Source organism: Oryctolagus cuniculus, chromosome 1 (genome assembly GCF_964237555.1).
Source record: "Oryctolagus cuniculus chromosome 1, mOryCun1.1, whole genome shotgun sequence".
NCBI classification, from domain to species: domain Eukaryota; kingdom Metazoa; phylum Chordata; class Mammalia; order Lagomorpha; family Leporidae; genus Oryctolagus; species Oryctolagus cuniculus.
In genome coordinates this window covers 95,076,400-95,091,745 of record NC_091432.1, presented here as the reverse complement: position 1 = coordinate 95,091,745, position 15,346 = coordinate 95,076,400, and the positions used below count along the sequence as shown (strand labels likewise).

At 34.7% G+C, this 15,346-nt stretch overlaps 1 protein-coding gene across 5 annotated transcripts in view; it reads right to left on the bottom strand.

The window, feature by feature from the left end:
- Positions 1–15,346, bottom strand: part of DYNC2H1 (dynein cytoplasmic 2 heavy chain 1) — a 367,303-nt gene that overhangs the window by 78,014 nt on the left and 273,943 nt on the right. For all 5 annotated transcript variants that reach the window (XM_051820199.2, XM_002708539.5, XM_051820207.2 and 2 more), the window contains one exon: positions 5,428–5,544. In XM_051820199.2, coding sequence (XP_051676159.2) covers positions 5,428–5,544 — 117 coding nt within the window. The remainder of the gene's footprint in view (positions 1–5,427; positions 5,545–15,346) is intronic.

Genomic DNA, 15,346 nt, shown 5'->3' with positions numbered 1-15,346 from the left:
GCAAAATAAACTTAATATTGAACCACAACTGTACCAGGTGACAGTGAACTTAAATGATACCTATTACATCATCTACACATTAGATATATAAGATCAAATTAGGAATAAGGATGTTTACCTACATTGTATACTCTATTTGGTTGAATAAAGAGAAAATACCAAAAGATCAGAAAGCTGACACTGGACTGGCTGAATAAGGTTAAAATGTAACTCTGGAAAGAGCAAAGGAGATAACCAGGACTACAGTAACAGCTGTGAAAACTGAGAAGAACATTTCATATATTCCAGTTGACTAATAATTAAAATCACACACATAAAAAATAATCACACAGTTGCTGAAATAATGGAATGCTAATTAGCCAGTAGTAAGGCCAGAAAAGAATGGCAAAATTAAGCCCTCAGGGGGTTTCACACTAAGAGAAATACTTATATAAAGTTAGCCTAAATATCTGATAAAAATATTTAAAAAGGGAAAAGCTTTTTTTTTTTTCTCCAAAGATTTATGTTATTTATTCGAAAGAGTTACAGAGAGAGGTAGAGACAAAGAGGGGTCTTCCATCTGCTGGTTCACTCCCCAGATGGTCGCAATGGCTGGAGCTACGCCAACCCAAAGCCAGGAGCCAGGAGCTTCTTCCACATCTCCAACTTGAGCGCAGGGGCCCAAGGACTTGGGCCATCTTCCACTGCTATCCCAGGCCATAGCAGAGAGCTGGATTGGAAGTGCAGCAGCAGGGACTAGAACCGGCACCCATTTGGGATGCCAGCACTGCAGGAGGGAACTTTACCCGATTGCCACAGTGCTGGCCCCTCTTTTCTCTTATTCTAACAGCACCTGTGCTTTCCTAATATCTGCAATAATTTGTAATAATATATTTATGTGCTTCCTTACTTGCTTCATTTTTTGATGTCTCAAAAATGAGTGTAAACTCCATAAAGTAGGTACCATGATTATTCTCTCCACAAGCATCTATAAGGTCTTCAATAAGTTCATGGAAAAATGTGTCTTAGGAAAAAATCATGCCTGAATTTCAAGGTATACTTATTTTCAAACCATATTTTCCATGAATTTTTAAAAGTACCCTCATGAATATAGTTCCTGGTATAAAATACTGAAACATACTAGGTGTTCAAATATTTTTAATAAATGACTGGATACTATAATTATACAAATATATATATAAATAATTAACTTAAAATCTTACTCCAAAATGGTTATTATAAAAAAAAGAAAAAAATAACAAGAAATTTTACACCCTATTGGTGGGACTGCAAATTAGTTCAGGCACTGTGAAGAACAATTTGGAGGGTGCTCAAAAACAAAATACATAAGGAGTCTACCTACAGCCTTGTGGTATAAGAAGCCTGTGTCCCATATCAAAATACCTGGGTTTGAGTCCTAGCTCCAGCTCCCCTGACTCCAGTTTCACACCAATGCAGACTTTAGAGGCAATGACAATAGCTCGAATAACTGAGGCCCTGCCATCCACACAGGAAATCTAGACTAGGCTCCCAGCTCCCAGTTTTGGTGCTTGATCTGGCCAGCCCTGACTTTTGAAGGCATTTGGAGAGTGAAACTGCATATAGGAACTCTGTCCAATTCTCAAATAAAAAATAATAAAATAAAAAACAGTGGTGCCCCTCCTGGTTATATATCTGAACGAAATGAAGTCAGCATATCAATAATATGGCTGATTCCCATTTTTATAGCAGCACAATTCAAAATGGATTTTGGAATCAATCTAGGGGTCCACTGACAGATTAATGGACAAAACAAATGTCTCACACACACACACACACACACACACACACAAAATGGGATATTTTCATCATTAAAAAAAGAATGAAATCCTGATGTTTTCAACAAAATAGATGGAACTGCAGGTCATTATATTAGACCACACCCAGCAAGACAAATACTGCATATTCTTTCTCATATGTGGAAATTTTAAAATGTCTATTGGCATTTGGAATAGTGATTAGTAGTAGTTGAAAATGCTAGGGCAAGGGGGAGTGGGTAAAAAGAGACTGGATAACGAGTTCTAAAACGAGTCAGGGGCTGGCACTGTGGCATAGCAAGTAAAGCCACTGCCTGTAGTGCTGGCATCCCATATGGGTGCCAGTTCAAGTCCTGGCTGCTCCAGTTCCAATCCAGCTCTCTGCTATGGCCTGGCAAAGCTGAAGATGCCCCAAATCCTTGGGCCTCTGCACCCAGGTGGGAGACCCGGAGGAAGCTCCTGGCTCCTGGCTTCGGATTGGCACAACTCTGGCCATTGTGACCAACTGGGGAGTGAACCAGAAGATAGAAGACCTCTCTCTCTGCCTCTCCTTCTCCCTCTGTGTAACTCGGACTTTCAAATAAATAAATAAATTTTAAAAAATATGTAAAATAAGTTAAAAAACAAGGAAAATAATTTGTTAGTATTTATTAAAGAGGCAGTTGAAGTAATGGTCATATTTTATAGATGAAAAATTATAACAAATGTTCTACTATTGTAAGATGAATAATTTTTAAAAAGAGTACTTAACATAAATAGGTCTTAATATAAACTTTGCATATACTAGTTTAATCCTCAATATTATGAGAAAAGTACTATCATCATCTTCATTTTACAGATAAGAGAATGTAGGCACAAAGAATTTGATTCAATTTGTGGTTGTGTAGCCAGGAAGTGCTAGAACTTAAGATTTTCAACCCATTAGCCTGGTTCCAGAAACTACATTCTTATCACTGTGTTAGATCAATAATGGGCAATCTAAAATATTTAACTGCCACATCTTTACACTAGACATAGATTGCTCATTCAGACAGCAGCTGGCTGTACAAATGGGATGGCTTCTAGGAAACCAGCTATTTATCAGCCTGCTCAATAAACTGTCTTCAACCTCTTCACCAGAAAAGTAGCCTGCTCCAACAGGAAGTAAATATTTCACCTAGTGGAACTTTAACAACTTGGATCTATCTATGAACAGAAAGAAAAAAGTTATGACATATTCCATGGCAAATAATTTCAAAATTCTTAAAAATAAAATTGTGTTCCTTGTATTGAAAAGCCAACATAATACTTTGATTAGGATGTTTATCTTGGGAATGCAAATTACATTTTAATGAGCAATTTTTAACTCCCATGTTGCTTCATATAAAGAAATAACTAATTAATTATAAACCAAGAAAAGAGAACTTTAATATATTAGTAAAACAGCTCTACAAATAAGTAATAGATATAAATAGAGATAACATGATCCTTTTTACATACACCATTTCTGTGAACCAAGACAGTAAGTATTTTATGAGAATTTTAAGGACAAGGCAGTAAGTTTAATAACTTTTGTTACTATCGGATTTGTAATCATATGGTCGGGAAAGCTACAGAGATACAGCAGTGTTTGTGTTACAGTATTAAGGCTTTTAAAAAATAATCTACTTCACCAGGAAGGAATGTAAAAGTAGGCAGAAAGAACCAGAAGAACAAATAAAAATGTTTAAAAGGGGTTGCCATGTTAAATAAATGATAATAGCATGTGATCTTGTGTAGCAAAAATACAGAACTATGGTACAAAGAAGTAAGAATGAAGACAGCCAGCCAGACGGAATAAGATCACAAATGACAGCATTAAGTAATGAAATGAGGTTTTAAAAAATAATTATATAATGTAGAAAAATATGAAGGATGTGGAAAATGAACTCAAAAAAAGTAGGGATCTTCAGTTTAATCCAAAGGCACCTGCCTATTCTAGTAGGAACAATAAGAACCAAAGCAGGTGTATGCCAATGTGTCCAAAAAATTAATCCAAACTATACTTCTTACCCTTCCCTTTGATAACTGTGTTTTGGTACTGGATCCTTGGTTTCTTTCCCCTTCGCCTAGCCTCTTCATAATGATCACTCAAGCCCTCAGAATGATCACACATTTCAAGTTTACTGACTTTATCCATATCATTTCTGTTAAAGCAACACATACTACAATCTCTGCTTCTACCTACAAACTTACCTTAATGTTCTTAGGATACTGTACTCTACTCAAGCTCCATCTTTTTGGTTTTTCATCTGTACATAGGAATGTGGTAGTAAGGGACATATTGTGGCATAAACCCAATGTCAGAGAACTATTAGTAGGCTATTCTCTATATTCAAAAATCAGAATTTGGAGAAAGACAGAAAACCAATTTGAGTTTCTAATCATGGGTTGGTCTTAGGAGGTAAATGATTTATACATAAGACTTGAAGTTATGTTTATGATCTTCCCTATGTAATAGAAACAAAATTTCCAGAATTACACAGAATGTATGTATGTATGTCAGCAGTGGAGAAAGGGAGCCAGCAATAAAATCAAATGGGCCAGATGAAGAAAAACAGGGAGGAAGGAAGAAAAGTGCACAATCTAGGAAACTTCATACCAGGTGTGGAATCAACTATGGTAAATTTAGGAAGCACTGACATCTCAAAGATTATAGTCCGAAAGAAAGTGAATTAGTAAAAAGAGCACAGACTTAGAAATGTGAGTTGTTATTTGCAACTTCACAAATGTCCATTAAAACTACAAAACCACATAACTGAATTTCTTATGAAAAATACATAGAAGTTGTATTTCAAGGCTGGAAGTAATGTGGGTTGGAACCAACACACCCAATGCACATTTAAAAGCAGAAACAGAAAATTTTAAATAAACTGACAAAATTGTGGAATAGACTTCATCTCCCCAAACTTTGGAAAATGGGTCAAGAAAATTCACCTATATTTCAGAGAAAAGTAAAACTTTCAATAGATATCTGGATTATATCTCTAAAATGTATGATGAGCTATTTATAATAATTAGGATTACTTTTACAATAGGTTTGTTGTATAATAAGGAGCAAATTTAGTCAATTATTCATATCATTCAATTTCCATTTTATTCTGTAAATGAAGGCCAAAAATAGTGCATTATAATTCTCAGAATAGTTACCTATGTTACAATACAAATACACACAAATTATAAAATACAGCTGCATGTGTGTACAAATTTTAAGAATTACATACCTAGAAAATCATCAAAAAGTTCAAAAGGGCTAAGGTCATAAAAAGATTATAAATTGTTCATAGAAACAAGAACTATGAGTCTGAAGAAAGAAAACATTGCCAAACATTAAGACAGTGAATGAACTGTTAGTGGCAAATACAGAAAATTTGAATAAATATGGTTATTCATGTAAAGACAAGCAAAGACTGACTTGAGAAAATAGGGTAAAGAACAATAACTTCAACATCAATTGTCATAAAGAAAAAAGTGATGAAAGTCCAATACATTTGGGACAGGAATACGTGCAATATGATTATCTCTATAATTCACGCAGAAATGGGAGCATAGATTTAGGATGGGGAGCATAGATTTAGGTGCTAACAAAATAAAGGGAAAAAAGAAAATATGAGAAGAATAATTCACTACTAACCTGGTTTAATTTCTTCCAGAGATTGAGAATGGGAGAAAGTTCATTAGACCAGATTTCTCTATCAAATTTGCAACCAGCTGTAACTGATCTTCCCAAGATCCTCAACTGTGAAATAACCTAAATGAAAAAATTAGTAACAATGAATGAAAATAAATACAGAGAGAAATAGCATAAGTACAAAAACAAAAATAAAGGTCAAGTAAATAAAAAAAGCTTACTATAAACAGATTTTAATACTGTTATCTCTGCTCAATTGTCTTCACATTTTACTAATTTAAATAGTTTTTAAAAAAGGAACTTAAATTTGAAGAAAATCATAAAAATTATACACTATAATTACTCATTTGGAAAGCAGCTTCTTTATGTAGAAAGTTCTACTTGTTTATTGTTAAGAAAACTGTCTATTTGCTCATCTCTGAAATCTATATTGCATTTTTCTCATTGAAATTTCATAATTTTAAAATGTTAAAAAAGTACTTAAAATGACAGGAAAGATAGCAGCATAGCAAACACTAGAAAATGGTAAGGGAATTTTAAGTAATTGTTGACTGGTCAAAGTATTTATAAAACTGAGTTCTAATGCTCTATATTAATTTTATGTTTTCATTTTCATGTTTCCTCTACACACAAGGCTTCCAGGAAAGTAATGTAGGTCAGGTAATTTAAACAAGACAAGGAAAATAATTATTTCCTATTTAGGAGTTGCACTTCAAAAACTTCCTTATTATTAGTTTTTTTTATCATCAATCTCATCAAACAAACTTTTTTTTCTAAAATAGCATTTAATTGCTCCCCTTTTAAGAACATTAATTAAGCTTATTTATCATTTGCTGAAAATGATCCAAAAAGATTATTAACTATGCTAGATATAAGATTTGATACTGTGTATGAGTATTTCTGTGTACTCAAATAATAAAACCAGTGTTCTTCATAAAATTTCAAATATTAAAAATGTACTATCTCATTCCTTCTCATATACATAAAACAAATCCAAGAAAGTAGTTTTAGCTAATATTTTAAATTTTACTTTGTTCTTTTTAGAGGTATAGGATATCTTTCCTTTTTAAAATATTGGGCTGCACTTCATACTTTTAGGGTCTTATATTAGTAAAGTTCATAGTAAAATAAGCACCATAAATCATTCAGAATCAATGTAGTACTTAATTGTTAAACATCTCATCCACAATCATATTTTTAAATTCAAGCTATGTTTAGAGCTTTTGATTGATTTAGTCTTTAAAAATTGTGGTGTTTGATTTTTTTCTGATAAATTATTTTCATTTACTCCTTCTGAATCTTACAGCAGCATTTAATTTATCAGATTTTGCTGGACTACAAAATATCACTAGTTGGTACTCCAAGGAAGTACCATTTTAGTTTTGGTAATAAAGGTTATCATTCACTCATTTGTGTTTTAAATTTGTCAAACATGAAAGAAAACAAGAATGCAAAGTGCCAAGAGGAAAGAGTGAACATATTTTAATGTGGGTGTGTGTGCATGTGCACACCTCAAAATGTCCATGGAAAAATAAACTTACTAAACATCATTCCATTTCCCTACATACTTTTGAAGTATTCTAATATTTTTTGAGTTAAATGTATATCACCTAGAAAAATGTCAAATATTTCCATATAGTATGACTGTAATTGTTAATGAGCAGAATAATAAAAATGGAATTTAAATATATATACAAATTTTTGAGGACAGGGCCATAACTTATAATGGGCCATCTTTTATTTTTACAAAACCTACATATATATTTTTATTCATATTTTAAGTAATTTTTTCAATAATACTTCTTTCAAATGGAGTCAAAGGGGATTACAGTAAAAACATTTACATCAATTCTTTGATTTTCAATCCATATTTAATAGCTGACATCATGGCACTAGAATGCTTTGGGCATCTGTAAGAATTACAGGGATGCTTCTACAATACGGTCACTCATTTCACTTGTAAACATTGCAAAAACCAATGAGAAACATTTTGGGAATACCCGTGCTTCCCCTAAATCAATGGTATGTTTCTATTTCAAGACAACACATTTCATTTGTAATTGTATTTTTCTTTTTCTTTGGATATTGTGAAGCACACATAATATTTTTAGATTTATCAGTACTACCAGTGTAATACATCCTCAGAGCACAGGACTGTTTGTTGTGTTCTCCTTTTGATTTATTAACTGTTTCTCTAACCTACTTGCTTTTTCCATTCTAATTTTCTCTTTGGCTGATATCCTCTACGATCGTAGACTATATTTTTATCAGTGACCTTTAGTAAGTCTTTTCAGAAATGTTAGTGAATATAAATGTTCATTCCCATCTTATAGAAGAAAAAATGATTTTCAAAGAAAATTTGGAACACTTTTTGTTGCAAGAGATATGGAAAACTAGGTGTCTGGAGAAATATTCTAAAAAAAGAATATCCCAAAATTATAATGAGCAACACTGTCATCAACAAAAAGAAATTCAAAATTTATGACTGAAATGCTAAAGAAATAAGGAAATTATTAGAGACTAGGAGAGAGGAAAAAACCATAGATATTAAAACATAAGTTAGACTTCAAAAACAAAGAAAATGAGAAGGCTAAAAACATGTTAAACAAGCCTAATCTGAAAGTACAAAATGCTCTGAAACCCGAGGCTTTAAAAAAAAAAAAAAAAAAAAAAAAAGATTTGAAAGTCAGTGTGAGAGATGTAAAAGTAGACAAACACACAAACACACACACACACACACACACACACACACACACACGGGGTGGGGGTAGTTTCCACCCAGTGGTTCATTCCCCCAAATGGCCGTAAGGGCTAAAGGTAGGTCAGGATCCAGGAGCTGGAGCCAGGAGCCTAGAACTCCATCTCCCTCTCCAATGTCTCCAATGTGAGCTGCATGGTCACAGGCAGGTGGGCCATCTCCCAGACACATTAGGAGAGAGCTATGTCAGAAGTACAACAGCCAGGACTCAAAACAGCGCTGATACAGAATGTCAGCAGCAGAAGTGGTGATGTAACTCATTGTGCTATAACACTCACCCCCTAAATTCAAACCTTTGCAAGCAGACACATTACACTGTATGTGGAAAATTCAACATATGACCTCATGTGATGGGTCACAGGTAGAATGAAGGTGCACTTAAAAACATTGTGTAAGATAATCTTTAGCTTTGTGTATGAGGTATAAATGAAACATACGAATTTGATGTTTCCACTTGGGTCTCATCTCCAAAATTATCTCATTATGACTAAGAAATATTCCAAAATCAAAAAACAAAAGCTGAAATTCTTTTGGTCCTAAACATTTCCGGATAAGGAATACTCAATGTGTATATACCCAATAAAATGAGGTAGGAACAATTTTTAAAAAGAAATTTTCTGTGAATTTTCAGAACTAGTGATATATAATATTCCCCAGATTCAGAGAGTGCAAAGAATCCCAAGCAAGATAAATTAAATCACCTGGCACAGTAGAAAGAAAATTTCAGAACACCAAAAGAAAAGAAGATTTGAATAAGAGAAACAAGAATTTACTGCAAACAAAAACTGCCAGCTCTTTCCCAACTGTAACAATGAGACAAAACACTGAGAAAAAGATTCTCATACTAAAATTATAATAAACATAGCAAAATACTTTGAGAAAAAATTAAATGAAATTTCAAGGCAAAATTGAGAAAGTACCATTAACATATCTTCAATATGAAGAGCATGCAGTTTATGAGGGAAACATCAGAAAAAGAGTCCTAATGGGTTAAAAAAAATAAACGCAAATGAAGGACGTGGCCAAAGAATTTATAAATCTAAAAAAAAAAAAAATTGATGCCAAAATACTACAGAAATAAAACACTGAAAAATAATCACATATATATTGGAATGAAATGACCAAGGTTAAAGCATTCTAAATCAACACCTGATTCGGAAGGAAGATATGCAAAAATGTAGGACAGACACTGGGGAAAAAATGCCATAATATAAATTCTCTTAAATAGAAGAAAAACAGAAAATGAATCTAAATGAATAAATACAAAAGAAGGACTCTCTTACCAAAGAAAGTTGCAAAAATAATTAAAATGAATGAAGATAAAATCAAAAGTTGCAGAAACTATGAACAGACTAAACACTCCACCTAAAAACAAGGGCTATTTACATGAGAGACCAGGAAGAGGCACCTGGCTCCTGGCTTCAGATCGATGCAGCTCCAGCCATTGCGGCCATTTGAGGAGTGGACCAATGGACAGAAGACTTTTCTCTCTGTCTCTCCCTCTCACTGTCTAAAACTCTACCTCTCAAATAAATAAAATCTTTAAAAAAAAAAAAAAAGAAATATTAATGGATCTAAAGGGAGACACAGACTCCAATACAATAGTAATTGGGGACTTCAATACCCCATTTTCAGCAATGGACAGATCAACTAGACAGAAAATCAACAGAGAAAGAACAGAGTTAATCGACACTGTGAAACAAATGGAACTAATATATCTATAGAACTTTTCACCCCACAGTTGCAGAATATAAATTCATCTCACTAGTGCATGGAACTTTCTCTAGGATAGACCATATGCTAGGCCATAAAAAACAAGCCTCAACAAAATCAAAAAAACTGAAATCATACCATGCATCTTCTCTGACCACAACGGAATAAGCTGGAAATCAACAACTCAAGAATCTGTAGATCTTACGCAAACACATGGACACTGACCAACATGCTCCTGAATGATCAGTGGGTCATAAAAGAAGAGAAATCAAAATATTTCTGGAAACAAATTAAGATGACAATACATCACACCAAAACTTATGGGATACAGCAAAAGCAGTGTAAGAGGGAAGCTTATAGCAATTGGTGTCTACAAGTAAAAATTGGAAAGGTACAAAATAAATGACCTACCAATACATGCCAGGAACACAGAAAAAGAACAAACCAAACAAAATTGATACAACATTGGTCCAACCAAAAAAAAAAAAAAAAAAAAAAAAAAAAGAGACCTAAATCAATGAAATAAGACATGAAACAGGAAAGGTAACAACAGATATCATAGAAATAAAAATCATAAAGAATTTCTAAAAAAAACTGTATTCCAACAAAATGGGAAACCTAGAAGAAATGGATAGAATCCTAGACACATGCAGTCTACCAAAATTGAGCCAGGAAGACATAGAAAACCTAAACAGACTAATAACCAAGACAGAAATTGTATCAGTAATAAAGACCATCCCAAAAAAGAAACGCCCAGGACCAGATGGCTTCACTGATAAATTCTACCAGACATATAAAAAAGAAATAATTCCAATTCTTCAGAAGCTATTCAAAACAACTGAAAGGAGAGGAATCCTCCCAATCTCCTTCTATGAAGTCTGCAACACCTTAGTTCCTAAACCAGAAAAAGAAAACAGAGAAAGAGAACTATAAACCAATATCCTTGATGAACAAAGATACAAAAATCTTCAATCGAATGCAACAACACACCAAAATGATCATTCACCTGGACCAGGTGAGAGTTATTCCTGGTGTGCACGGATGGTTCAATATTCACAAATCAATAAATGTGATACATCATATTAACAAACAGAACAACAAAAACCATTTGGTTATCTCAACAGATGCAAAGCAAGCATTTGATAAAATACATCATCCTTTCATGATGAAAACCTTAAGCAAATTCTGTATAGAAGGACTATTCCTCAACACAATCAAGGCAATTTATGGCAAACACATGGCCAGCATCCTATTGAATGGGGAAAATCTGGAAACATACCCCCTAAAATCTGAAAACAGACAAGGATCCCCACTTTCACCACTGCTATGATATAATCTTGTAAGTTTTAACTAGAACATTAGGCAAGAAAAAGAAATCAAAGGGATACAAATTGGGAAGGAGGAAATCAAGCTATTCCTATTTGTAGATGACATCATTCTATATATAAGGGATCCAAAAGACTCCACTGACAGAGTATTAGAACTAATAGAAGAGTTAGGTCAAGTGGCAGGATATAAAATCAACACACAAAAATCAATAACGATTGTATACACAGACAATGCCATGGCTGAGAAAGAACTTTTAAGATAAGTTTCATTCGGAAAAGCTCCAAAAATATTTAAATACCTTAGACTATATTTAACCAGGATGTCAAAAATTTCTATGATGAAAATTACAAAACACTAAAGAAAGAGACATCTAAAAAAGGAAAAATCTTCCATGTTCATGGATTGGAAGAATCAACATCATGAAAACGTCCAAATCAACAAAAGTAGCTTACAAATTCAATGAGATCCCAATCAAAAGACCAATGACATTCTTCTCAGGTCTAGAAAAAATGATCCTAAAATTCATATGGCAACACTCGAGACCCCAAATAGCTAAAGCAATCTTATACAACAAAGCTGGAGGAATCACAATACCAGATTTCATGACATTCAACAAGGCAGTTGTAATCAAAACAGTCTGGTACTGGTACAAAAACAGATCAACAGACCAATGGAACAGAATAGAAACTCGAGAAATCAATCCATGCATCGACAACCAACTTATCTTGACAAAGGAATTAAAACCAGTCCCTGGAGCAAGAACAGTTTCATCAACAAATGGTGCTGGGAAACCTGGATCTCTAAATGCAGAAGTATGAAACTAGACCTCTACCTTACACCTTATATAAAAATCCACTCAAAATGGATCAAAGACCTAAATCTACAGCCCAAGACCATCAAATTACTAGGAAACATTGGGGAACTCTGCAAGACATTGGAATAGGCAAAGACTTCTTGGAAAAGAACCCAGAAGTCCAGGCAACCAAAGCCAAAATTGATGAATGGGATTGCATCAAGCTTAGAAGCTCCGGCACTGCAAAGAAACACTCAGCAGAGGCAACTGACAGAATGGGAAAAAATATTGCCTAACTACACAACCGATAAAGGGTTAACATCTAGAACATATAAAGAGCTCAAGAAATTCTACAACAAAATGAACAATCTAGTTAAGAAATGGGCAAATGACTTGAACAGGTATTTTTCCAAGAGTGGAGATTCAAATGGCTAACAGATACAAGAAAAAATGCTCAGGATCACTGGCTATTAGGAAAATGCAAATCAAAACCGCATTGAGGTTTCACCTCTCTCCAGTTAGAATGGCTCTTATAAAGAAGTCAACAATCAACAAATGCTGTTGAGGATGTTTACAAAAGGTTGCCCCAATCCACTGCTGGTCGGAATGTAAACTAGTGCATCCAATGTGGAAGACAGTATGGAAGATACCAGAGAAATCTGAATATAGACCTATCATAATATCCAGCCATTCTATTCCTGGGAATTTACCCAAACCAAAAGAAATCAGCATCTGAAAGAGTTATCTATACCCCCTATTTATTGCAGCGTAATTCACAATAGCTAAGATATGGAATCAACTCAGATGTCTGTCAACTGTTAACTGGATAAGGAAATTATGGTATATATACACTGTGGAGTACTACTCAGCTGTGGAAAAAAATGACACCCTGTCTTTTGCAACAATTTGGACACAACTGGAAACCATTATATTTAGCGAAATAAGCCAGTCCCAAAAAGGCAAGATATTATATGTTTTCCCTGATCCGAGATAACTAATAGAGCACCTAAAATGTAATGCATTGGAGTTAAATGTACATTTTAAGATTCGATGATTGTTTATAACCATTCTTTCTTCCATTGAGGAACAGGGTTTTTTTTTTTCTTCATACTATTTGTTGAACTCTTTTCTGAGTGTAGAACTAACTATGTAATCATTAAGTAAACTGAAAACAGATCTTTGTAAAAAGAGTGAGAATATGAGAGAGAGGAAGAAGGGCTGGAGTGTGGGCAGCAGGGAGGTAAGGGGTGAAATTTCACTATGTTTCTAAATCTGTATGTATTAAATACATGAAAGTTGTATAACTTAAATAAGATTTCTGAAAAAACAAGGGCTATAAATGTGTATATGTTAATACTCCATATATACATGTTTAGAGACAAAGACATATGAAATTAAAACAATGATAGGAAAATCAAAATTTTTTTAGTAAAATAATTTTGTACAAATGCAGAGCTGGACCAAGACGGTGACAGACACTCCAGCAATGGACTACTCATAGAGACATCTAATTGCAAACAAGGCAATGGAGTCAGATGAGAGACCACAGTACCTGGTTTTAGTGTATAAAAGATACATTGAAGAAGTCAGGAAATAAAGAATTACCTGTGTCTCCTCTCCCCTAAGAACCAAGCAGAACAATGGTGATAAACAGGACATTTGCTTGATAGAGGGAAAGGGAATCAAGTCCAGACTTGAGACTTGAAACCCAGGACTGGACAGAGACCCATGACCCCTGCCTCCAAGCCAGTACTTGCAGTGAGTCTCTGAACCATCCTTAGTCAAGCAGGTAAGGGATTGTCTAAACCATACTTCCCCCAGCCTCATGCAGACAAGGAACAAGACTCTAGTTACAGTTATATGGCAGAGAAGTGAACATAGAACCATGTGTTGGAACTCAGTGCCAGGCACCACAGTGAGACTTAGCATAAAAAAGAGGGCAAAGGCCTTTATTACCAGGCCATTGCTTGCAGAAAGAGCTTCTAGATTTGCCTTGGCCTTGAGCAGAGACCTGCCCAAGAGAGGGATCTGATTGGGATCATTACCAGCTGCATATGGAACCAATGCACCCCAACAGATTATGCAGGGAACTGTGCTTATCAAAGGGAATTGTGCTTATCAAACTCAAGTGTGGCCCAGGTTAGTGTCAGCCTGCATGGCCAATGGACTTCTTCTACCATCTTTCCAATGTCAGGCAGATAATAAACAGAAAGATTCTAAGTGCATAGGAGTAGCATGGGAAACTGAGCATGGTGTCTTTTAACCTAACGCATGCAGATACAGCTTTGTAGAGCCACGTGAACTGTAGCCACAGTTGATTTGGCTTTTATCTCAGCCAGTCTCTACTGCTGCAGGCTGCAGTAGTCTCAGGCCACAAGTCTTCCTAACAAGAGACAATCCATAGCAAAATGGGATGTGGTCCTACCCCTATTCTGTGGCAGTGTGTGGGAGTGGTGTGGGCTCTTGGTGTCATCTAACATTGCAGCATTTGTGTCCATAAGACTGACCATCCCATTCCTACCCAACCACAGGTGGCACAAAATGGAGACAGCAACTTTCAACTTGAGGGAAGCAAAGGGAGGGACATAGCAAGTCACTACATGAGAGTTTGGGAGTTGTCCCTAAACGCTGAGGCCAAGAGTTAGGCAAACTCCCTCCATGCCTAAATGCATGTTAGTGACTGTGGGGATGGGGTCTAGGATACTTCAGGCCCACAAATAGAATTTCAGAGACAGACTATCCTTTCTTAGACACTCTTGTAAATCATTCTGAACACAAAAGTGACAGATTCGGGGTGCATCCTATGCTAAAACAGTGACAATACACCAAAAATAGACTCATCCCAAACTTGAGCCTAGACTACTATCTAGGATAAAAATAGAAAAAGACTCTAGATTCACAGAAAAATAAGTAGACTACTTAGAAATCCCAAAAGGACAAGAAAAAAGCTAGATCTGAAAATCTGGAATCAAAAGCTAATGCTTCAGTTTACAGGCATCATACATAAAGACATCAAACATCAAAAGCTTTAGGAAATAATGTTTTCACCTAATGAACAAAATAAAGAACAAAAGTTAATCACAAAGCAACTAGTATCAGCAAATTTAAGGAGACGGAGCTACAACAAAACAAACAGAACAAACCCTAACACAAATCTAACAGATTGAAGTAAATTTTTTAAAATGAAATCCTTGAGTTAGTTGTACAGTACATTGCAAAGAATAAAAATGCAATCGAAAATTTCAATGGCAGAATGGACAGTACAGAGAATTCATTAGCTTGAAGATAAGGTATCTGGAGGAGAATAAAGGAAACAGAATTAAGAATGA